The 26432-nt window shown below is 42.9% G+C and overlaps 1 protein-coding gene across 1 annotated transcript in view; it reads right to left on the reverse strand.

The window, feature by feature from the left end:
• LOC137375038 (probable cation-transporting ATPase 13A4) overlaps positions 1-26432 on the reverse strand; it is a 143576-nt gene that overhangs the window by 58137 nt on the left and 59007 nt on the right. The window contains 8 exon segments of the mRNA XM_068041662.1: positions 5207-5249; positions 6318-6397; positions 6531-6641; positions 7717-7883; positions 9294-9418; positions 12114-12231; positions 25477-25633; positions 26289-26372. Coding sequence (XP_067897763.1) covers positions 5207-5249; positions 6318-6397; positions 6531-6641; positions 7717-7883; positions 9294-9418; positions 12114-12231; positions 25477-25633; positions 26289-26372 — 885 coding nt within the window.

Genomic DNA, 26432 nt, shown 5'->3' on the forward strand with positions numbered 1-26432 from the left:
AGCTGAGCCAGCCTGCAGGTTGGTCCTTGAGGGGCTAGGGGCAATGAGGGTCATGAGATCATGATCTGAAATTTGTGCTCCTATCCTTCAGTTTGCATCAATAAAAGAGGCAAAATGATGTTGAATTTCTCATTGAAACCACTTGGGAAAAATCATTTCTCAATTTTCCTCAATGATGCTTTTTCACTGCAAATGTCTAAGTAGAAAATCATACAAATAGTCAATCAGCATAACAATTGCTGTATAAGGTTAGTTGATGGGGAATAAACCAATGGCCATTGTGCTGAAATCTCACCAGTAGGTAGCTATAGTAACTCTTATTCTTTCTGTGACAAATTGTCCTCTAATTTTTCTTCCTGTCTTATTTGACTAAGCTATGCACCTCCTAGCTGGTAGCCTATCCACCTGCCCTTAGTTTCCTATAAATGCTGATTTTGTGCCTGGAACTAACAATGGCCCAGTAATGACTATCTTTCCAGTTTTCCTTTGTTCATTGATACGAGGCACATCATCACCCTTGAAGGACTTTGGATTTTTTGAGGAGGACTAAATAAGGCCTATGGAGGTCAAACTCACAGGGTGATACTTGCCCAGGAACTGTGAGATGGATAAGGAATGACCTTGAACCCCTGGATTAGCAGGGTGAATACTTTGTAAAAGAGCATAATTGATTAAATGTATGATCAACAAATAAGGGATAACTCATGTGCAACCAATTACAGGTAGACAAATTTGGGATAGATAACCTACCAAGAAACATCAATTGAGCAAAGGCCTCTGAGTAATAAAATTGTCAGCTTGGCCAAAATCTGAGAACATGCTGTATCTTTATTTTATTTTTTTATTTAGAGATACAGCACTGAAACAGGTCCTTCGGCCCACCGAGTCTGTGCCGACCATCAAACACCCATTTATACTAATCTTACATTAATCCCATTACCCTCTCACATCCCCACCTTCCCTCAATTCCCCTACCACCTACCTGTACTAGGGGCAATTTATAATGGCAATTTATAACAAACTGCAAGTCTTTGGCTGTTGGGAGGAAAACGAGGAAAACCCGGCGAAAACCCTGCTGAAGGCAGGGTTTATTGCTGAAGTTGCAGTGAGAGAGAGAAATTGTTGCAGACTAATTTCTGATTTGTTGCTTTCTTCAAGGATGAATTGTGTTCGAAACATGCTTGTTTTTGCAAAATGAGACAAAGGAAAAAAATAAAGGCTGCAGTAATGGACTTAGGGAGAGATAAGAATACAAAACATCCAGACTTAGTGATTGTTAGAAGAACACAAGAAGCATTCAAAGAAATTGTTGAAGAAGAATTAACCCCCTCAGCTCTCCCAGAACGAGGACCTGATCACCCTTGGTACAGAATTGTGTTCCCCGGACAAGGTTATATGGCACAGATATCTGGAAAATATGTATCCTAATGTCAATAAAATTAGAAAACCAATTGTAAAGTCCTGTTAAGTTCGCTAAATAAGAAAACCCTACAACTTAATATCATGGCCGCAATTGGGAACGCAGGAGAAATGGGAAATAAGTCCTGCTACAACATGGTGGCATGAGCTTGTGCTCCAATGTGCTGTGCCTCTATGTTACTTTGCAATGCACAAATATCACTGACATAAAGTTGTATTACTACAAAGCAAGTTTCCTATCACATTTTCTCACAGGATAATGGAAAATGACCATTAAGAACAAATACTTGAAGTTTCCCTAAAGCTTCAATCAGCGACTGTAAATAATGTTGTGTTACTGAGCTATTCAGATGGGAAGATCCCATATTTCAGCCCTGAGCACCAGTTGCAGTGGCGACAATTGGTCTAAGCACCTCAAACTACAGACAGAACATTTACCAAGGATTGCCACTCTTGTTTGCTATTCATTTACCTTCAGCTGGAAAGTATACATGATGAATGTTAGGCAGAGACAAGATTGGTATAATGCATTCACACGGAAAGCACTTTGGTTTACTATCTATCGACCATATGGAAAGGTTACAGACCTATTTTAAAGTTGCTGCAGAATTGATAATCACATCAGGCAAGATCTCAACCTGGCTCACACCACTAAGGGCTAACAAGCTTGTTTTAAACTAAACTGGTGACATTGCTAGGCACATTGAAACTCTAAATAAGTAAAGGAAGGCAGTCAATAAAGACAGCCTGAGCTGTAGACCTACCTATTAGCCTGCTCATCTCACAAGATTCAGATACAGCTGAAGATCTCACCAGGCAAAGGTTTAGAGTAGTCAGAAGAGGAACCTCAATTTCTGTACATTTTCATTTGATTACTTCTCTGATTCCTTTAAATTCCTCACTCTAGATTGCTATATTGAATCAGAATGTGGAGCTTATTCAAGGAGCAGCTAATGCGTGTCCTTGATAAGTATGTACCTGTCAGGCAGGGAGGAAGTTGTCGAGTAAGGGAGCCGTGGTTTACTCAAGAAGTTGAAGCGCTTGTCAAGAGGAAGAGGGCGGCTTATGTTAGGATGAGACGTGAAGGCTCAGTTAGGGCGCTTGAGAGTTACAAGCTAGCCAGGAAGGATCTAAAGGGAGGGCTAAGAAGAGCAAGGAGAGGACACGAGAAGTCATTGGCGGATAGGATCAAAGAAAACCCTAAGGCTTTCTGTAGGTATATCAGGAATAAACGAATGATAAGAGTTAGAACAGGGCCAATCAAGGATAGTAGTGGGAAGTTGTGTGCGGAATCAGAGGAGATAGGGGAAGCGTTAAATGAATATTTTTCATCAGTATTTACAGTAGAGAAAGAAAATGTTGCCGAGGAGATTACTGAGATACAGCCTACTAGGCTAGATGGGATTGAGATTCACAAGGAGGAGGTGTTAGCAATTTTGGAAAGAGTGAAAATAGATAAGTCCCCTGGGCCAGATGGGATTTATCCTAGGATTCTCTGGGAAGCCAGGGAGGAGATTGCAGAGCCGTTGTTGTTGATCTTTAAGTCGTCATTGTCGACAGGAGTAGTGCCGGAGGACTGGAGGATAGCAAATGTTGTCCCCTTGTTCAAGAAGGGGAGTAGAGACAGCCCTGGTAATTATAGACCTGTGAGCCTTACTTCGGTTGTGGGTAAAATGTTGGAAAAGGTTATAAGAGACAGGATTTATAATCATCTTGAAAAGAATAAGTTCATTTGCGATAGTCAGCACGGTTTTGTGAAAGGTAGGTCGTGCCTCACAAACCTTATTGAGTTTTTCGAGAAGGTGACCAAACAGGTGGATGAGGGTAAAGCCGTGGATGTGGTGTATATGGATTTCAGTAAGGCATTTGATAAGGTTCCCCACGGTAGGCTATTGCAGAAAATACGCAAGTATGGGGTTGAAGGTGATTTAGAGCTTTGGATCAGAAATTGGCTAGCTGAAAGAAGACAGAGGGTGGTGGTTGATGGCAAATGTTCATCCTGGAGTTTAGTTACTAGTGGTGTACCGCAAGGTTCTGTTTTGGGGCCACTGCTGTTTGTCATTTTTATAAACGACCTGGATGAGGGTGTAGAAGGGTGGGTTAGTAAATTTGCGGATGACACGAAGGTCGGTGGAGTTGTGGATAGTGTCGAAGGGTGTTGTAGGGTACAGAGGGACATAGATAGGCTGCAGAGCTGGGCTGAGAGATGGCAAATGGAGTTTAATGCGGAGAAGTGTGAGGTGATTCACTTTGGAAGGAGTAACAGCAATGCAGAGTACTGGGCTAATGGGAAGATTCTTGGTAGTGTAGATGAGCAGAGAGATCTTGGTATCCAGGTACATAAATCCCTGAAAGTTGCTACCCAGGTTAATAGGGCTGTTAAGAAGGCATATGGTGTGTTAGCCTTTATTAGTAGGGGGATCGAGTTTCAGAGCCACGGGGTCATGATGCATTTGTACAAAACTCTTGTGCGGCCGCACCTGGAGTATTGCGTGCAGTTCTGGTCACCGCATTATAGGAAGGATGTCGAAGCTTTGGAAAGGGTGCAGAGGAGATTTACTAGGATGTTGCCTGGTATGGAAGGAAGGTCTTACGAGGAAAGGCTGAGGGACTTGGGGTTGTTTTCGTTAGAGAGAAGGAGGAGGAGAGGTGACTTAATAGAGACATACAAGATAATCAGAGGGTTAGATAGGGTGGATAGTGAGAGTCTTTTTCCTCGGATGAGGATGGCAAACACGAGGGGACATAGCTTTAAGTTGAGGGGTGAAAGATATAGGACAGATGTCAGAGGTAGTTTCTTTACGCAGAGAGTAGTAGGGGCGTGGAACGACCTGCCTGCAACAGTAGTAGACTCGCCAACTTTAAGGGCATTTAAGTGGTCATTGGATAGACATATGGATGTAAATGGAATAGTGTAGGTCAGATGATCGGCGCAACATCGAGGGCCGAAGGGCCTGTACTGCGCTGTAATATTCTAATTTGAAAAAAAATTTGAAAAAAATTAGAAGTTCCCGCAGTTCTAGTTTTATTTTACTGAAAGACATTAACAGGGTTTAGAGAATGAATTACTGCAGCTTCAAATAATTTATAGGACTGGGAGCTGGAAGATGGAAATGTTGGATATGAGAAGCAGATATATATATATATATATATATATATATATATAATATATATCTGAAAAGTAGATTGTGAAATTAGGGAAACCTGTTTCCTTGACTGGTTTGTTATAATTTGTTCAGTTCTTACATTACAGGTATGTTCTGTGAATAATTTCACTTTCTTTACTGATTATCTTGCAGATTTTCTTTATCCGCACAAAAAACGGAGATATTGACTGTAAATAAATATTTAAATGACAAAAACAATTGTTTCCACACTTTGAATGACACAACTTGTGCGTGAGAAGATTATCTACCAGTTCCATTCACTTTCTTCTGCAAGATTGAAAGGCTATGATCAAAAATTACTTAAGTTTCTTCACCTTACAGCTGAACTAAATTATTTATATCCTATAAGTAGGATATAAATTCATGTTGCACGAATGTTCAAGTTTTGTTAATACTACACATTGGTTAGTAAATATTAATGATAAATACCAATTACAGTATACTGGCTGTGGGGTAATGTTAATATTGCCACTGTGATTTTTTTCTTACTACTCTCTGTTATAATGCATCTGAAAAGATGTTATATCGGGATTCTATTTTATGTGGTCTAAAATTAAAAGATAATCTTTTACATATGGAGGTTAACTGTTTTTTGCTGATTGAATTCCAGCTCTACTTACCCCACAGTCATTTGCACCATCTCCACACATCCCCACATAATAACTGGAAAATAAAAAAAAGGTCATTTCCAAGAAATGTCCAATTGCAATTGTGTAACTCTCAGAAGAATTGTCCTTTCCTAGATACTAGTCAGAAGTGCACATTATCACTTTAACTGGATTATTAAACTACATGTAAAACCTCTTTCGAAATCATACAAATGCCTTTTGAAAGTGCTGAAAGTTACTGCATTGCATTGTTTCAGATATTTGCATTAGTCCTGTAATGCGCCACTTTTAATTTCAATGGCCAATGTAAATAATTACTAACTGTGCTTATTGACCTAAAGATTATATTATCCCTTTTGCACTGAAATAACATTTAGAACAAAATGCTCAATCAGATTATTATTGCCTAAATAACTAGGGGACAAATGTGATGTTATAAAATTTAAATTTACACGACAGTAAGCAGCAACTGTAATGAAGGAAGTATTCTGGAATTATTTTTAAAAAGAGCTCGATACTGTGAAGGTGGATAATAGGTTTGTTCTGAATGGATGAGTGAACAATCAATGAATAGTCTTCTATCGGATCAGTTTCCATCTTATGATATTGCAACTGCAGATATTTTTCTTAAATCTACTTTTGACTATAGAGTTGTAGAGAAAAGGAAAACTGAAAAAAATTATCGGCATAAAAGAATGCAGAATATTTGCTGAATTGTCATGGAAAAATTACTTGCATAAGAGCTATGAAAGAAATTAATAATTTTAGCTCCCATTTTAGATTTATGGTCAATCTGCTGCCAGAAGATGGGTGAATACATTTAATTGAAGGGAATAAAAAAATAAACATGTTAAAAATAATCTATTGTAAAGTATTTATTATACATTTACCCATTGATGATAATCTTAATGAGGAATGCTATCTTACAGCATTATTGCCCTAAAAATGAATCAATATGATATTTAGGGTGGCCTATTCTAACAGTGAACTATTAATTGAAAAGCATACATTTAAAATCATGGTAAAACAATGTTCATGGCTGATGGGGTTCACGAAAAGCCAAACTTTGGTGGACTTAGCATGTCATTATTTTAGTCAAAAACTATGCATTTATAAAACTTACTCTAGTTTTTGAAACTCCTCTATTAGGCTTTCCTTCTGGTTTGGTGACATTCTGGCAAAAACTGTAGCACTAATAAGCAGCTGAAATAAAAATACAATACAGAATGTTTATTCAAAATAATGCTTAATGATATTGTTGTACAAGCACAAGGACATCATTAAGAAAAGTAGGCACAATACGATTATGCAGATATCTTTCCATTCAACAACTTACCTTCGGCAGTAAATGATAGAAGTTTTGAATTAGAATTTCATAGGAGCTTCCAGTCATAGCAAAATGAAAGTCTTTCTTCTTTCCAAACCCATCTATAGGAATTTTAGTTTCCTTGAACATACAAATATTTTGTTTATCATACCATTAGACAAAGATATAAAGCCAAACATATTCCTATAATGGTGTGTGTTACATGGTAAAGTTGTTCAGACAGCATTAATAACAATGAAATTAAAGCTTGTGTGGCCCATTACTAGCATTTGAACAAATAACTCATACTGTAGTAATGAATTAAAAGCTTTCATTTTAAAGTCTAATACTAAGGGCAGGATTTTATTTTGCCCTTGGAGACAGGCACAGAGGGGGTGGGGGTTGGGGGAGGTGGTGCGGGGTGTGATGTGGTGTGGGGTGTTGGGGTGGTAAACAAAATGGCAAGGGATGCTGTTCCTGGTGTTGCTTGGGCCCCCTGTCACTTTGTCTGGGGTGTGGAAGGCCGAAGATGGCCTTCCCACCCTAGGCCAATTGAGGCCCTTAAGTGGCCAATTAATGGCCACTTATGGTCCTCTTTCTGCATCCAATTTTGTGGAGGACGGAGAGGTCCACTCCCATGTGATACCTAGCTTGGTCAAGGGGAGGCCCACCCTTTGGGAGTAATCCAGGGCCCCCATAGGGGCCCCAGAGGGAGTGGCCATGCCCTCCGCCTTGCACTAATTGCTTGCCTGCCATTATATTGACCCGGGTGTCTGACCGGGGGCCGAGGCAGGTTCTACCCTCCACCTTCCGGCCTGCCGCCAAGATCCCCATCGCAGGAGTAAAATCCGGCCCTAAGTAATTTGTTTTACGTATCATAAAATGTAAAAATCAGTAATCCACTGTTGAAAATCCTCAATATTACATTACTTGTTACATTTTTCCACAAACTACAACCCAATATCACAAAGTACAGGCCAACATACATACATAAATATAACTATTTGAAATAGTTGGCTGAAAGTTACAATGCAAACATTCAAACTGGCGGTTCTGTTGACATACTGCTTAGATTTCCTTCTCACAACCTGTAATGCTACCATGAGAGCTCCTTAGATGATTATACCTTTGTAATTCACTGACAGCTAATTAATCTCTGATATTCATTAAATACAACATTGTGAGTACTGGCACCTAATATTCATTCAGTGCTTACATCAGTACAAATCTGACCATTGTTCTTGCCGTTTTCCATTATCTTCCAGTTGATGACTGCTGAATCAGATTCCTTTGCTTTTGAGGCTTCAATTAAAATGATTTTGTGAGATAATGGGATCATCCCAGCATTTCTAGCCACCGTGACAGCTGTCTGCAAGTTATCACCTGTAGAAAATAATGACTGCAATTTACCGCATATTTTAAAACTGTTCGGAACAGCCTCACTACTAAATGAAAAAAAAAATTGGCAATCATTCTGCTACCACCCAATTGCATGCTTTAAGTAGTTCATCAATCAATTCTTCAGCAGTCTATGCTTTTGAAAAGTCCTATACATAGTATTAATATGCAAATAAAACCAATTGAAAATAAAACTTTCTCTAATAATTCAAAAGTGTATAAACCTCATCCTTACAAAACTTGAAAAGCAAAATAAGCCTTCATTTTAGGGAATACTATCATTCATTGTATTTGACAAATTTTCAGTTCAGCATAAATCGTAGCTTATGACAGTTATGAGTAATGACAGACGGCTGTTTTAGTGACTGGAAGCCAATGTCCATTCAAGGCTATGGGCCAAGTGCCGGCAAATGGGATTAGGTAGACAAGTCAGATGTCTTTAATGCATCGGTGCAGACTCGATGGGCCGAAGGGCCTCTTCTGCACTGGATTATTCTGTGATTCTGTGATATGTGAGCCTGGGCTGTGACTGTCAGATGCTGACTGCAGCATGGACCCCAATTGTGGTCTCCTGACATCCACAACAATCACTACACAGTAATTAGGAATGAGAACTTTGGCCAATTTTTCCCTTGTGAGCCCATATCAATTGTAACACCTCTACTATCCATTGTTTGGGATTGACTCACTCCATTTGACTGAATTTGGGGGCTGGATTTTTAACTCCTGGGACGAGCTTGGAGGCAGGCGGGCATGATAATTCACGCTGCTAGCCGGGGTGCTGGTTTTCCGGGGGTGCCAGGGCCTCCTGCCCAAAAGTGGTGGGTAGCCAATTGAGGGTATTTTAAGGACAATTAAGGCCTTTTGTCAGATGCTGCCTGGAATTTTCCAGTTGGCCTGCGAGCCTCCAGAGGTGTTGGGGGCTAGACCAGCTGCTTGGAGGTGGCCTCCTGGAGCAGACTGTAGATCCTATGCTGCACTTGGCTGGGTACAGCTACAGCTGCAGCTGCAGGCTACACTGTGGAGGGATTCCTCCTCCACGATGGTGGCCCAGTTGTTGAGCCTATTTTTAATATAACATTTAAAAAATTTTTAAAGTTGGGGAGAGGCACCTCTATCTTGAGGCTCCCTCTCTCTCTCTGTTTCTTCAGTGCTGGATGGCCCCCTATTGGACCTCCAGTTTCGAGAGCCCATCCGCCATCCTTAATTGGATGGCGAGCCCGCCCTCTGGCCGCTAATTGATCAATTCAGGAAAATCACAGCCGGATGAGCGTTCCCAACTCAGTGCATGGTTGTGACCTTCATTTGACCTGACATCAGGGTCCCAAAGACATCAGGTAATCTATAAGCATATTTATAATAAATCGAGACAGCAGAAATAGATTTCCCAAGTACCTGTGATCATAACTGTTCGAATCCTGGCATTGGACAACTCAGATAGGACAGGGATTGTCTGTGGTTTCAGTTTGTTCTCCAGAATCAGTAACCCAAGAAATACTAGGTCAGATTCCACATCTTCTCTACAGTAAATAAATAAAAGAAAGCAATTATTACAATTTATATGCATCTGATGCACATTCCAAGCTGTACCTTTTTCAGTTAAGTGCTCTGCTTATAGTTCAATAAAGATAGGATTTAGATATTGTATATCTATAAAATACATTTCAGATATTCATGTATTATAAAAACTTGGTTTAGATATCAGCTGGTTTTGCACTATTCCCTTTAAAAATTATTTGCATTTAGAGGAAGGTAGGTAGTCTTGTCTTACACTAGAATTATGATCTCCTCCCTATGTGTCTTATAGAGTCATAGAATCATAGAGAGATACAGCACCGAAACAGGCCCTTCGGCCCACCGAGTCCACGCCAACCATCAACCACCCATCTATACTAATCCTACATTAATCCCATTGCCCTCTCACATCCCCACCTTTCCTCAATTCTCCTACCACCTACCTATACTAGGGGTAATTTTTTTACAATGGCCAATTTACCTATCAATCCACAAGTCTTTGTGTTTATAAAGGTATCCTGATTTCAGGTAAAATCATTTGGAGCAGTTCTCAAATTTGCTGGTTTCCCTTTCAAGCTGCAAACAGATAATTGCAAATGAAGATATCTGAGAACAGACTTCATTCTCAATTGAATTGAAGACCAGCCATCACTTCAAATTAAAAATAAATTAAAGCCAATCAATCAAAATTATGAATGGAGGGAAACCCCACTCTCTTTTCTGCACAGATCACGTAGAATGACGGTATGTTTTACACACATTCAGTGATACAGAACGGCTGTCTGCACAATCCTACAAGTTTTAAACAGAACTGTTTGCACAGCTGGCATGGAAAATCAGATCTGAGCAACAGATGTAATGCACTTGAAGAGTTAAACTTTAATGTCAACATTTGTCATTTGGATTCAATGTTCCATCTATGTTTATTTATCATTTCTTAGGCAAAGCTCCCTGTTTAAGAAAGTTGAGAGGTTATTTGTTTGTCTGAGTAATTAACAATTCACGAACAAAATTGGAATCTATATTGGAAGCAATCAGCAATGATGAGACTTGATAGCGGCTTGTCAGACAGTTTCCCAATCAAAAGAGGAGTGCATCAGGATTGTGTTATGTCCCCAAAACTGTTCAACCTGTACACTGAAACTTTCTTCAGAGACATAGAACATCTACTGGGTTGCAGTATTGGTGGATTAAACATTAACAACTTGAGATATGCAGATGACATTGCACTGATTGCAGAGTCAGAAGAGGCCCTACAAGAAACTGTGAACAATGCGAATGCCAGGAGTGTAGAATATGGATTGCAAATGAATGTGAAGAAAACCAAGACAATGGTGATAAGCAGGGATCTAACCCTGGAAGTGAAAATTGAAGTAAATGGACAAGTCCTGGAACAAGTGAAAAGGTTTACATACTTTGGGCAGCTTATCACAGATGATGGGAGATCTGACTGTGTGTTCCAAAGGAGAATTGAGATAGCCAAGACAGCTTTATCAGAATGAAGAACTTGTTAACATCAAAGAAACTGACCCTGAATCTTGGAAAAAGAATGCTGAGGTGCTACCTTTTTTCATCTATGTTGTGTGTCTTAGAGACATGGACAACAAATAAAGAGACCATTGATAAGCTGAACACATTCAAGATGTGAACATATCAGAGGATGTTCTGCAGATCTTACACAGGCAGAAAGACGAATGAGGAAGTGGTGGAAATGGCTGGAGAAAAGATGAAATTAGTGCATAACATTAAAGAGAGCAAGATACAATATTTCCGTCACATCATTACAGCAGAAGGTAGACAGAGACAATTATTGGAAGGAAAGATTGATGGAAAACGTAGGGGTGGGAAGCAGAGAAGAAAATGGATGACAGATATAATGGACTGGATGCAGTTGACCTATGCAGAATGTGTAAGGACAGCACAGGATAGACAGAGGTGGAGATCCATGATAGTCAACCTTCTGGGAAGAAGTTGACACCAATGAATGAATGAACAAAATCGCACTCTGAGAAGTCATGATTACCTCCCCCTAGTGCTGGACACCCATGGAAACAGAAGATGTGAGGTCACCTCCTGTCTCATTTACACCCATCTCCACTTCACTGAGGGAACCATGGACATCCTGTGGCGTCATAAAGAGGGCAACAATACAACATGAATGCACATAGGGGAAATGGGAACTCCCAAGAACAAAGGCAGGAAAATCCAGTCCTATATGTTGCTAAACTACACAGCTTCACCACTTTGTTAGTGGATTTTTTAAAAAGGAATTTCATCCCCGATAAAAGTCTGGATGCTAATATATTTCCAAAAACTGTTGATATTTGCCTTTAAACAAGTAAATGCTTTGTGTTACTGTATGTTTGTAATGCTACACCTTTTATAAAGAATTTAAAAGATTTTTTGGGAACCTTATTGTTGGAAAACTGTCATTTAGAATCAACTTTATATCTATACACCAGTCTCAGCCTTTTGTTGCTTTGTGTTGGTTGTATGATCCTCCAACAGTGTGAGTGCCGCAACAACATTGAGGCATATATAGATAACCAACTATTACCATTTATTCAACTGTTTTGTGAAAGTTTCAATTAATATACAATTGTCTTTGAGATGTCTTTCTCTTCCAATGATAAATTGGCATAATTAATGCACCTAACGAGGAAAATCACAGTATATAGTGATGGGAGTGTGCTAACTCACCTCTTTAAATTGGCTACTGTGATGTCTTTGCCATTCCAAAGAGACTTAAATGCAAATCCAATAACTCGAAAACCCTGCTTCGTGTAACGCTGCAGTTCAGTTGAGAAACTCCGTGGAACTGCAAGATACATGAAGTTATGCTGTAAATTTCTTAAGCATTATTACAACATATTCTCCTCTCTGCCTGCAAGGACAAAGATAAAGAGAGAAAAATTGGTATGCACCTGTTTTCGAGTGCGGATCGCAACCCCCATGCCCAGTCCTGTTGAGAGAGGCAGCATACAAACTTTGTGCTGCCTCCTCATTTGCCTGATTTTAGTGTGCAGCTGAGTGTGACCCATGCTACTGGCTGACTGCACGCTCAACAGAGGGTCCAACAGCATTCGAGATTTTCACATGTTCCAGCTAGCCTCCACCTCTTAAAGGCAGTCTGCTCCTCTTAAAGGGGAGCTGCACTGACTGAAAGGAAGCTGCTGCTGACTGCCAGGACGGCATTTGGAAACAAAACAAATGGAGCGCCAGGCCACATTCGCGGATGTGGTGCTGGAAGCATTAGTCATGGAAATGGACATGAAGAGAAATGCCATGTTTCTTCAGGAGACCAGGAGGCAAGCCAGGAACATCCTCCAAAGGAAATGGGAGCAGGTGGCTAGGAAGGTCAATGCAAGGTGTTTGGCGCTGAGGATCTGGCAGCAGTGCCAGAAAAAATTCAATGAACTCATGCGGGTGGTCATGGCTAGTGAATGCATTTTCACATGACATCTCATACCCACCACACCATTAATGTCTCATGCTGCTCCAGAACAATAGTGAGGGCATGCTGCACTGTTGGACATGCTGACTTTTGGGTGATATGTTAAACTGAGGTCCTATCTGCCAGAGACAATTCAAAGAAGAACATGGGTAGACTCATAGAATGATACAGCATAGAAGGAAGCTATTTGTCCCATCAGGCCTGTGCCAGCTGTTCGAAAGAACTATCCAATACATCCAACTATCCTGCACTTCCTCATAACTCTGTAAATACCCTTCCTTCAGGTAATTATCCAATTCCCTTTTGAAAGTTATTATTGAATTTGCTTCCATCACCCTTTCAGACAGTGCATTCCAGATCATAACAACTCCTTTCATAATTACTTTTCTTCATGTTGTCTCTGGCTCATTTGCCAATTATCTTATATCTGTGTCTTATAGTTTGCGACCCTGCTGACATTGGAAACAATTTCTCCTTCTTTATCAAAACCCTTCATGATTTTGAACACTTCTATCAAATCTCCCCTTAACCTTCTCTGCTCTAAGGAGAACAACCCCGGTTTCTCTAGTCTATCCAAGTAACTGAAGTCCTTCGTCCATGGTACCATTCTAGTAAATCTTCTCTGCATATTCTCTAAGGCATTGTCAACCTTCCTTAAGTGTGATGTCCAGAATTGGTCACAATACTACAGTGGGGGCCTATCCAGTGTTTTATAAATATTTAGCACATAAGCCAAGGACTCCTTATGCCTTTCTCACAGCCTTCACAACATGTCCTGTCACCTTCATAGACATGCATACGTAGACCCTCAGGTCTCTTTGTTTATGCATCCCCTTCAAAATTGTACCACTTTGTATTGCCTCTCATTCTTCCCACCAAAATGCATTACTTCACACTTCTCTGCTTTAAATGTAATCTGCAATTCCACCAGTCTATGTCCTCCTGGGGTCTGTTACTATCTTTCTCACTATTTACTACATTTCTGAGTTTTGTGTCACATACAAATTTTGAAATAATGCCCTGTATACACAAGTCCAGGTCATTTATATATATCAAAAGGACCTGTGGTCCCAGCACCAATCCCTGGGGAGCACCACTGCACACTTCCCTCCAGTCTGAAAAACAACCGCTCACCTTTACTCGCTGCTTTCTGTCCCTTAACCAATTACAGATCCATGCTGCCACTGTCCCTTTAATTCCATAGGCTTCAATTTTGCTAACAAGTATATTATGTGGTACTTCCGTCAAAAGCCTTTTGAAAGTCCATAAGTCCACATACACAGCATCAACTGCACCAGCATCAATTCTCTCCATCACGTCACCAAGGAACTCAATCACGTTAGTCACACTATCAACTCTTTAGTTCTGCTAGTGTCCGGGACAACATCCTCCCTCAACTGACACCATCAAAAATATGTTGGCATTCTTCCATTAACGAAAGATGATGGACATGCAACAAACAATCCATTTAGGTGGTGTGCCTTCTCTCAGTGCACTGAGAAGTTGATGGCTGTGGAGCCAATCCTTGAGAGGTAGGTTCTGCCTCAAGTGTCACATATGAAGCTGCCAAGTGGCGCTGTGAATTATTGTTTTCGGCGTTGGCGCCTTTTGCCAAGCTACTGTATGCACTGGTCATCATGGTAATGCACACCAGTCCACAGGATGTGCCACCATTTCCCTCTTTTGCCAGCTCGTAACTCCCAGGTGCAATAGTCAACATTTAGAGCCTTCATGACACATGTGCAAGCATCCTTGAAGCCCACTGGTTGCCTGGTCCTGGCTACCTCACCATACAGAAGGTCCTTGGGTATGCAACCTTCTTCCATCCTGCGGACGTGTCCGATCCACTGAAGCCTCCTCTGTTTGATTAGTGCCAACCCGCTTGGAGCTGTGCTTTTGAGAGGACTGCCGCATTTGTGATTTTGTCCTGCCAAGATGTACCCATAATGCACCGCAGACAGCGAAGATGGAAATTATTGAGTTTCTTTTTCTGGTAGCTGTGTCGCCCATGTTTCACAGCTATACAGCAGGTGCTAAGAACACAGACCTTATAAACCATGACCTTGGTCCTAAGGGTCAGCTTGGTGTTATTACATGCTCGTTTTGCAAGTCGACCAAAGATGGTAGCTGCTTTCACTATGTGTGTATCAAGCACTGCATCAAGGGACAGATTGTCTGTCACCATGGACCCAAGGTTGCAGAATTTTTTAACCACTTCCAGTGGGGTGTTATTTAGTGTGATCAGGGGTGGAGATGCAACACCTTGTTCCATAACCACAGTTTTCTTGATGCTTATAGTCAAGGAGAACAAGTTACATGGGAGAGGCAGCCCATGAGCCTTTGTAGCTGAGTTTCTGTGTGAGCGACTAGCACAGCATCATCAGCATAAAGGAGTTCTCTGATCAGGACGTGATGTATTTTTGTCTTTGCTTTCAGCCATGATAGATTGTAGAGCTTGCCATCTGACCTAGTGTGTAGGTAGATTCCTTCCATATCTGCAGAGAAAGTGAAGGTCAGGAGCATGGAGAAGGAGATACCAAACAGAGCGTAGGCTAGGACACAGCCCTGTTTCACTCCATTCTTCACTTCTAAACTGTCAGAAGTGGAGCCATCAAACTATACAGTGAAGTGCATGTTGTCATGGAGGGAGCAGATGAAACTGAGGAGCTTTGATGGACAGCAAATTTTTCCCAAAATCTTGTGGAGCCCTGCTCTGCTGACGGTGTTGAATGCCTTAGTGAGATCTACGAAAGTAAGGTAAAGGGGTATACACTGTTCCCTACACCTCTTGTAGCTGGTGAATGGAAAAGATCATATCCACAGTAGGTCTGCCGACACAGAAACAGCACTGTGCTTTCAGATACACTCAGTCCGCTAGTAAATGGAGTCTCTTAAGTTTGATCTTAGCAAAGGCTTCCCCCGTGACGCTAAGGAGTGAGATGTGCCTGTAGTTGTTGCAGCCTCCTCTGAAGCCTTTGTTTTTGTAGCGGTGATGCCTTTGGCGTTATGCGTCTCCTGTGAAACAGAGTCTACTTTCCAGCAGGGAAGGAGAAGGCCATAAAGATGTGGCAATAGACTGAATTTTCCGTGCTTGAGCAGTTTGGCTGGGATTCCATCCTTGCTGAGTGCCCTTCTGTTCACTAGGGGGTCTAAGGCCTTCTCAAGCTCCAATGATGAAGGTTCTTCACGACAGGAAGGTGTGGGAGAGCATCAAGCACAGACTGGGAGATATCAGACTCACGGAGTACATCCCACAGGAGTGTTCAGCTCAGCAGGACATCTGTTTACTTATGTTGATGCGTACTTCACCATCTGCCGACTTCAGGGGAGCAACCTTGGTGATGTCAAGGCCAAGTGCCCTCTTGATCCCTTTGTATATAGCTCGTAGATTTCCTTTGCCACATGCAGTTTTGATTTCTTGACATATGTTGATCTAGTGTTTGTTTGTTCAGTATCTCTGTCCTTTGCACGGTTGTCTTGGCTTCTTTCAGGTTGTGCAGCATCTTAGCTGTTGAGTTTATGTTGTGCGTCATGTAGGATTTGTTTTTTGCATCAATGGCAGATATCATCTCAGCTGAGTGGGTCTCAAATCAATCCTTGTGGCAGGTTCTGCCTTTACTGAATGATGCTTCAGCTGATTCATAGATGATTGAGCTTAGGGGCTTTCAAGCTTCATCGACACCAGCATCGGTGCTTCCAATTAAGGCTTTGGTGGGGAGCAAGCGTTCTAGCAACAGTGTGAAGTGTTGGTATTTGTCATCATTATTTATACAAGGGATGTTGATGCATGGCGGGCTGTTGTGTTTGGAGTTGTGGAACTTTCGGGGGTGCTGCTAAGAGAGTAGTCAGCGTCACAATCTATACTGTGGCAGGTGTGGGTGTGAAGAACACTGGCCAAATCACACCTCTTCGTGATGACTAGATTTATTTGGTGCCAATGAACAGACCTTGGGTGATGCTGTGATACCCTTTGTGATGCCATGATACCTGTGGTGATGTCTGTCCTGGAAGAAGGTGTTGATGATGCAGAGATCATTCAGGGCACAAAGCTGAAGAAGGCATTGGTCATTATCATTGATCTTGCCCACCCACCCCATGACGACTGAGGCAAGTTGGTCCTGAATCAGTATCTGCCCCAACATGTGTGTCGAAGTCACCCAGGATGAATAGCCTCTCTTCATTTGGGATGTTCCTCAGAACATCACCTAATGTGTCACAGAAATGCTCTTTATCTGAGAGGGTGGTGTTCAGAGTTGGTGTGTAGACTGTGCTTCCATCAGATGCTTGCAGCAGAAAAATGAGGTGCTCCAAAGTTGCTACTGGTGGCTCAGCCGGTTGCATCAAAAACAGATTCCCTCATTATGCATCTTTGTTGGATCATACTGGGTGCTAAATAGCTGTTACATTTCTGAAGATGACAACAGTTACTGTACTTCAATAGAATTAATTCTATTTGAGGCAAATAGAAGCATTTCTGAGAAACGTCATTAAGTGCTTCTTAACAGTTCTGACTTTCTCACAACATATCTGCTCACAGCAAGAAGGTAATTTTCATAAGCAAATTGAATGAGCTAAAATCTATGCTTCATACATTGTGTGACTGGGTCAGCATGACCAGGATAAAAAATTACCCCTTAATTGTTATATTGACCATTGAAGATCATGTGGAATGCTCTTTTGAAAGGCAGAAATACCATACTGTTAGACTGACGTGTACAGGCTAAAATTAATAATCAGATTTATTTATTTTGGATAATATATAAAAGCAGTGAGGTGGAGGAAGATAACAAACTTGGAATGGGGGAAGAGGAAGTACCAGCATAAATTCTTGGGGTGGGGGGGTTGGGGGAGAATACAGAACCAGATTGAAAGGGGAGAATGGAGAGTGCTAGGTTGACTCGGTTGAACGGTACCAGGTTGAATCAGCAAAGAAGAGGAAGAAAAGTACTAGTGTGAACTGGGAGCGTTGAAGATGAGAGGGTCTCTGTGAATGAATGGAGACTTGAATGGGTGCAGTTTCTCTGTGAACTGCACCTGGAAGGGGTAGAGTGCCTTTGCAAAGTGGTGTGGTTGGACTGGGTTGGATGTGGAGATTGATAATTGAAAATGTCAAAGAGTTAACGAGGTACTCGTATACTATCATTTGTTAACGAATTATTGTGTTTCTGCCTACTTAATTTGCAATGAGACATCTTCCAGCGGTTGCTTAGAAATACAAGTTGTTATGTTCTTTCTAACAGTAGTGTTTGCATTACGAATGTATGTCGATCAATATGTTTCTAATGTTGTAAGTAAGCCTACCATTTTTACAATCTCATTTGGCTATGATACCTGCTCACATTTAGGCCTGCTGTATTATAATTCATTGAATATTACCTTGTGATTGCATAAAATCAAGAGTCAACTGTGACTCACAATCGATATTTTTTTTAAATCACTGTATACTTCAAAATGCTGGAAAATGCACAAAAATATTCCACAAATCAATATTTCTTGGGGAAGGGGAATTCACCTAGGTGCTCCAAGAAATAAATTTTGTATCATAAAAGCCCACTTCATCCATTCAAAGATTAGTAAATTCACCATGACAAAATGCATACTTTTATGCATTTCACTTTTATTTCCTATAATATAACTGATAGAATTATTAGGCATAGATGCAGGTGAAGTCATAATGGCACAGAAGGAGGCCACTCAGCCCATTGAGTCCATGCCAACTGTCTGCAGAGAAATCCTCTCTCTTTGGCCTCCTTATCTCGAGTGACAATGGGTAAGCGCCTGGAGGTGGTCAGTGGTGCGAGGAGCAGTGCCTGGAGTGGCTATAAAGGCCAATTCTAGAGTGACAGGCTCTTCCACAGGTGCTGCAGAAAAATTTGTTTGTCGGGGTTGTTACACAGTTGGCTCTCCCCTTGCGCTTTTCTCTTTTTTCCTGCCAACTGCTAAGTCTCTTCGACTCACCACACTGTAGCCCCGCCTTTATGGCTGCCCGCCAGCTCTGGCGAATGCTGGCAACTGACTCCCACGACTTGTGATCAATGTCACAGGACTTCATGTCGCATTTGCAGACGTCTTTAAAGCGGAGACATGGACGGCCGGTGGGTCTGATACCAGTGGCGAGCTCGCTGTACAATGTGTCTTTGGGGATTCTGCCATCTTCCATGCGGCTCACATGGCCAAGCCATCTCAAGCGCCGCTGACTCAGTCGTGTGTATAGGCTGGGGATGTTGGCCGCCTCGAGGACTTCTGTGTTGGAGATACGGTCCTGCCACCTGATGCCAAGTATTCTCTGGAGGCAGCGAAGATGGAATGAATTGAGACGTCACTCTTGGCTGACATACGTTGTCCAGGCCTCGCTGCCATAGAGCAAGGTACTGAGGACACAGGCTTGATACACACGGACTTTTGTGTTCCGTGTCAGTGCGCCATTTTCCCACACTCTCTTGGCCAGTATGGACATAGCAGTGGAAGCCTTTCCCATGCGCTTGTTGATTTCTGCATCTAGAGACAGGTTACTGGTGATAGTTGAGCCTAGGTAGGTGAACTCTTGAACCACTTCCAGAGCGTGGTCGCCAATATTGATGGATGGAGTATTTCTGATGTCCTGTCCCATGATGTTCGTTTTCTTGAGGCTGATGGTTAGGCCAAATTCATTGCAGGCAGCCGCAAACCTGTCGATGAGACTGTGCAGGCACTCTTCAGTGTGAGATGTTAAAGCAGCATCGTCAGCAAAGAGGAGTTCCCTGATGAGGACTTTCCGTACTTTGGACTTCGCTCTTAGACGGGCAAGGTTGAACAACCTGCCCCCTGAGCTTGTGTGGAGGAAAATTCCTTCTTCAGAAGACTTGAACGCATGTGAGAGCAGCAGGGAGAAGAAAATCCCAAAAAGTGTGGGTGCGAGAACACAGCCCTGTTTCACGCCACTCAGGATAGGAAAGGGGTCTGATGAGGTGCCGCCATATTGAATTGTGCCTTTCATATTGTCATGGAATGAGGTGATGCTACTTAGTAGCTTTGGTGGACATCCAATCTTTTCTAGTAGTCTGAAGAGATCACGTCAGCTGACGAGGTCAAAGGCTTTGGTGAGATCAATGAAAGCAATGTAGAGGGGCATCTGTTGTTTGCGGTATTTCTCCTGTATCTGACGAAGGGAGAACAGCATGTCAACGGTCGATCTCTCTGCACGAAAGCTCCACTGTGCCTCAGGGTAGACGCGCTCAGCCAGCTTCTGGAGCCTGTTTAGAGAGACTCGAGCAAAGACTTTCCCCACTATGCTGAGCAGGGAGATTCCACGGTAGTTGTTGCAGTCACCGCGGTCACCTTTGTTTTTATAGAGGGTGATGATATTGGCATCGCGCATGTCCTGAGGCACTGCTCCCTCGTCCCAGCACAGGCATAGCAGTTCATGTAGTGCTGAGAGTATAGCAGGCTTGTCACTCTTGATTATTTCAGGGGTGATGCTGTCCTTCCCAGGGGCTTTTCCACTGGCTGGAGAATCAATGGCATCACTGAGTTCCGATTTGGTTGGCTGTATGTCCAGCTTATCCATGACTGGTAGAGGCTGGGCTGCATTGAGGGCAGTCTCAGTGACAACATTCTCCCTGGAGTACAGTTCTAGGTAGTGCTCAACCCAGTGGTCCATTTGTTTGCGTTGGTCAGTGATTATGTCCCCTGATTTAGATTTGAGGGGGGCGATCTTCTTGATGGTTGGTCCAAAAGCTCTCTTAATGCCATCATACATTCCTCTGATGTTTCCGGTGTCTGAGGCCAGCTGAATATGACTGCATAGGTGTTGCCAGTAGTCATTTGCGCAGCGCCTGACTGTTCTTTGTGCAGCACTTCTGGCTGCTTTAAGTGCTACAGATGTTAACTCGCTGGGGGCTTTCTTGTAGTCCAACAGTGCAATGCACTTAGCGGCTATGACAGGTTCCAGCTCTTCAATATGAGATTGAAACCAGTCTGCATTTCTCTTCGCACGTTTGCCGTCGGTGATCAAAGCTGACTCATAGATGGCGTCTCTGATGTGGGCCCACTTGGTCTCAGCATCCCCTGTGGGAGTGTTTTGAAGGGCTGTTACAAGTGAATTTAGAAATTTTTGTAACAGCTGTGGATGAGAAATTCTGCTCGTGGTGATGCGCGGGTGGCCCTTCTGCTTGGAATGATGCAGTGTAGTGTGAAAGAATGAGTTGGTGATGCAGAGGTTATGATAGATACACAACTCAAGCAGTCTCTGCCCGTTCTCATTCATCCTTCCAACGCCATAACGCCCAAGGCAGGAGGGCCATGAGTCATCGTCGGCCCCAACCCTGGCATTAAAGTCCCCCAGCAGGAACAGGTGTTCGGTATTGGGGATGCTGCTAATGATATTATGGAGTTCCTCGTAGAACTGGTCTTTAACTTCAGTGGGGAGCAGAGTGTTGGAGCATATATGCTGAGTAGGTGTACTGGACCCGAGGTGGTGAGCAGTCGGATGGACAGTATGCGTTCCGAGCCATTTGAGGGAGGCTCTATCATGCTGAGCAAGGAGTTTCTGATGGCGAAGCCCACTCCATGCTGTCTTGGTTCTTCAGGATCCCTGCCCTGCCAGAAGAAGGTGTAGTCTTGCTCTGCTAGAGATCCACTCACAGGGAGGCGTGTCTCCTGAAGTGCTGCAATGTCTACATTGAGTCTACTGAGCTCGTTGTTAATGATGGCGGTCTTCCGAGAATCGTTGATTTGTGTAAGGTCTTCCGACAGGCCAGGACACATAGTTCTGACGTTCCAGCTTGCAAAGCGAAGGGCTGGTACCTTCTTTCCTTTTTTCATGTTGTTTGGGGCGGTGTTGCAGTCCGCTGTTCGGGCAATGACCCTGAGCTCCAAGCACCCATTGAAGCAGGTGGACTGTGGCGGGACAGAACCTTATTGACCGGGGGCTGCCCGGTTTGAGGCGGGCAGTAGCTGTCCAGCAATGTGCGATGACCTCTCCCACCAACAAAGGCAACCTGTGGCGCCCAATCTCTACGCCAATTGAGCTGGACTTATAACCCGTAACTGCTGCCTTCCGTGTTGTTTCAGTCGCTGTGAGTCAACTATGGAGTGACCTCTCCATGGCGCATGCCTGGGCAAATGTATGGCGGTTGAGAGTTGCCCAATCGTCAAAACCCCCCTCTCGACCTTCCTGGTGGGGTCCAAAGGAGTGCAGAGCACGATGTTTGGCACCGGTATGGCTGCAGGAACTGCCAGAAACATGCCAAAGGTGACACATGACCGCCTGCAGGGTTCTGCTCCGGATTTTCTGTTCGGGTTTACTCCCTTAGCCTTGGTCTCTCCCGAGATGCCCACAAGGCAGTGGGGTTGTTAGGGCCCCGACACAGGTGTAGGATTATGCCGGTGTGAGGAGGGGGTGCGAGGGGGAGGGGTGGAGGGAAGGGGTTGCGAGGGGCTGGGAAGGCGGCTATAAGGGGGTGGGGGGGGTGCAGGGGAAGGGGGTGCAAGGGGAAGATGGTGCGAGGGGGATGCTGGGAAGGGGTTGTGAGGGGGGAGGGAGGTGCGGGGGGTGTTGAGCTGAGAGAGTGGAGCTGGGAAGGGGAAGTGGGGGGGTGGAAGGGGAGAAGGGGAAGTGGGGGGGAAAGGTGGTGCAGGTAATAAGCCATTTCCTCAGTTCCCACCATCGACACCTGGAAGTCTCGTCCGCGTCCTTCGGGAGGTGAGCGACATCCTCGAGCGCTGGTACCAGCATTGCCGACACTGCGCTGCAGATGCTCTCCGAGCCATCTCCCGCGGGCGCTTTGAAGTTGCGGCCGAGGAGCCGTTCGTGGCTTTTTGGGTGTTCGGAGCACCTTTTTGCAAGGCTTCACTCGGGTCCCGCTGCTCCTTCTTCTCTTCAATGGACTTACCGTACGCCGTGGCCGCGGACACTCTGGACGGTGAAGACAGCAGGATCAGAGGTCAAAGTATCACCAGCTGTACTTTGCAGTTTCGTCCGGACTGCGATCAATTTCATTGAGAAAACAGAGAGCAGGTATGGCTGGGGGAGGGCAGTGGGCCCGGTAACATAAACTAGCTGTTAGTTTGTAGTTAGGGCTAAAATGAACTGATTAAAGAGCCAGGGGAGTTTAAACAGTTTAAGAGGGTAGATTGGGGGAGAAAACACTAAGAATGGGAGCAGATGGTCATGGATAGAGTTGAACAGCAAGGGAGCTTCCTAGGGAGCTTGCAGCCCAGGAGCCATCTTGCTTCTCAGAAATCCAGACAGTCCTATTCCCCTAGTCTATCCTCAAAGCCCTGCAAGTTTATTTCTCTCAAGTGCCCATCCAATCTCCTTTTGAAATCATTGATCATCTCCACTTCCACCACCTTTGTAGGCAGCGAGTTCCAGCAAAATCTGTGTTTGCTGGGTAAAAAAGTTCTTCCTCACTTCCCCTCTGTAACTCTTTCCCAAAACCCATGTCCCCTAGTCCTTGTACCATCAGCTAATGGGAACATCTTTTCTTTGTCTACCTTGTCAAAACCTATCATAATCTTGTACACCTCTATCAGATCTCCCCTTAATAATAAATACAGAAAGTGCTGGAAATACTCAGCAGGTCTGGCAGCATCTTTGGAGAGAGAAACAGAATTAACATTTCAGGTTGATGAAAGTCAATCAACCTGAAACGTCAACTCTGTTTCTCTCTCCACAGATGCTGCCAGACCTGCAATTTGTTTTTATTTCAGATTTCCAGCATCTGCAGTATTTTGTTTTTATTTTAGATCTCCCCACCACCTCCTTTGCTCCAAAGAGAACAACCCCAGCTTCTCCAATCTAACCTTGTAGCTAAATTCCCTCATCCCCGTAATCATTCCAGTAAATTTCCTCTGCACCCTCTCAAGGACCTTCACATCCTTCCTAAAGTGTGGTGACCAGAACTGGATGCAATACTCTAATGGCCTAACCAGAGATTTATAAAGGTTCAGTATAACATCCCCGCTTTTGTATGCAATATGTCTATTTACGAAAGCCAAAAAGTCATGGCACATTCATATCTCACTGCACTCCGATCATAATTACTTCTTTCATATGTCATAAATGAGGTCATTCGGTTTATATTTTCAATTATGCATTGTTTTTCCAGTGTCATCTTTTCTGGGGCTGTGTCATCTTTTTTGAAGCTGTTTGTCAGGTTGAAGGTTCTAGTTTGAAATGGCATGAAATAAAGTGCACACTGCTGCAGTACACCAGGCATGTGAAGAATTGAAAGAACTGTTTTGTGAGGGCTCAGCAAGCTACCTTCGTCAATGTTTAGCAGGGTGAAATAATTTTTTTGTATCATGCACCATTGGCCCATCTATTGGCTACTTTTATCTTGGAAGACTTCATGAAGCTGTTATTCTTTTCCTCATCTGCTCCCGTATGCTTTGGTTATTTCTTCTGCGGAGCGGGTGCACGACTTATGGAAGCATCTTGAAAGCAGCATCTAAAAATGGAGGTCTGCATCATTGGCAACCATTTCCTTTTTTTTTTAACCCAGCACCAGTCAAGCAGCCACTTTAAATAGCAGCTGCAAACGTTAAGTAATTATAGCTAATTCACATCCCCAGTGACAGCAAGTTTCTACCTTCAGGCCCAATCTGAATCAGGAGTTCACAGTATATACAAAATGAGGCTGTCCTTGCAAAATCCCACAAGGGCAACCCAATATTATGTTTATTTATTTAGAGATACAACACTGAAACAGGCCCTTCGGCCCACCGCGTCTGTGCCGACCATCAACCACCCATTTTATACTAATCCTACATTAATCCCATATTCCCTACGACATCCCCACAATTCTCCTACCACCTACCTACACTCGGGGCAATTTACAATGGCCAATTTACCTATCAACCTGCAAGTCTTTGGCTGTGGGAGGAAACCGGAGCACCCAACGGAAACCCACGCGGTCACAGGGAGAACTTGCAAACTCCACACAGGCAGTACCCAGAATTGAACCCGGGTCGCTGGAGCTGTGAGGCTGTGGTGCTAACCACTGCGCCGCTGTGCCGCCCACTGTTGCTGCACACTAAGCTCATGTTCTCTCTGGCGCATTAAGCTCATTACTCTCCTGCCCCACTACTTCAATAGTGGGACAAGAAAATTGGCCCTGTGTTTTTCAATTCAGTAAGGTACGTAATATTTTTACCTCAAGTCTGTAATATGTTGCTTCAGCAAACATCAGAGATCATGCTCCAGATCCCAGATTACTTGTGAGCAATGCCATGGGAGAGCTACTTTATTCCTCTTCTTTCTCTTCTGTACCTAGGAGCACATGAGTCAACCCAGCAAATCATGCTCTGGTTTGTTTCAATGACAAAGACCCTTTTTATGCAGACAGGGCATTACCTCAATTCACAACCCCATAACAGGATGGATGCCACTCCACTCTCATCAGACATGGATGTCAACCCAATATTGAGAGACCAGAGCTCTGACCTCCTGCTAGCAAGTGTAGGAGGGCTACCCGTTGATGTATATCTGTCCTGCAATAAATCCTGTTTGTGCTTTCAGTGTGTATCAGAGATTTCACATATTAATCTAGTTTATTTCAGGAACTGATCATAATATTAATAAATGAATCGTCAAGTGCTTTCATTTTCATGGATGACCATTCAAACCTGTTTCAGGTTTACAAAGATGAATAACCATCTCTGGTGCTCCCTTAAGGTAGACAGTCAGTTTTTCTTTTCCAATCACTTGGGTTACAACGGACATTCTCTGTAGTATTGGTGAAAATGGATATTGCTTCAGGACTATAATTCCTTCCTTTGATACCTGTAATATAGAATAACATTGCCCTGGTTAAGGAATTTGATATGTGAATTACTCTGCGATATATTTTTGGGTACTGTTACTTTACTGCTGTTAGAACCATAACCATTTACAGCACAGGAGGACATTAGAGAAATACAAAACTAATCCCACTATTCCACTCTCTCCATATCGCCTAGTGTTTTCTTCACCTTCAAACATTCATCCAATTTTCCTGGAAAAGATATCTTGACCGCTCCTTGAGGCAAAGCATTCTATTCTCCAACAACCCGCTGTGTCAGGAAATTGCTTCTAATCTCTCTCCTCATTCTCTTAGTGTTAAATCTAAATTGATGGCTCCTCATCACCGAATCCCCAACAAGAGGAAATTGTCTAGCAAATACTCTATCCAAATTCATAACAATTTAAAAAAAATTCTCTGAAATTTCCTCTTACCTATCTCTACTCCAGTGGAAATAATCCCAGTATCTCAAGTCTCTCCTCATGACTATAATTTCACATCTTGGCTTCATCCTGCTGAATTTACACTAAACACTTGCATACAAAAAGCTGAAAATAATTGCTTTAAACTGTAAAGCAGAAGTTTTATGATAACCTGAGCATTTGTGGTTTTGAAGCAAAGAATTGATTGTCAGTTAAAAAGAATTATATCATGTACCTTATCAGCTCTAGGCCCTGGTTTGACAATAAATGAATGTGCTTCCTCATTTTGCTGCTTTAAGACTGTATTTTCTTTTAACTCCTGTCATGGGTTCAAAAAAATATAGTTTAATTATACTTTTAATTTGCTTTAAATTGAAAT

Source organism: Heterodontus francisci, chromosome 11 (assembly GCF_036365525.1).
Source record: "Heterodontus francisci isolate sHetFra1 chromosome 11, sHetFra1.hap1, whole genome shotgun sequence".
In the NCBI taxonomy this organism is placed as follows: Eukaryota; Metazoa; Chordata; class Chondrichthyes; order Heterodontiformes; family Heterodontidae; genus Heterodontus; species Heterodontus francisci.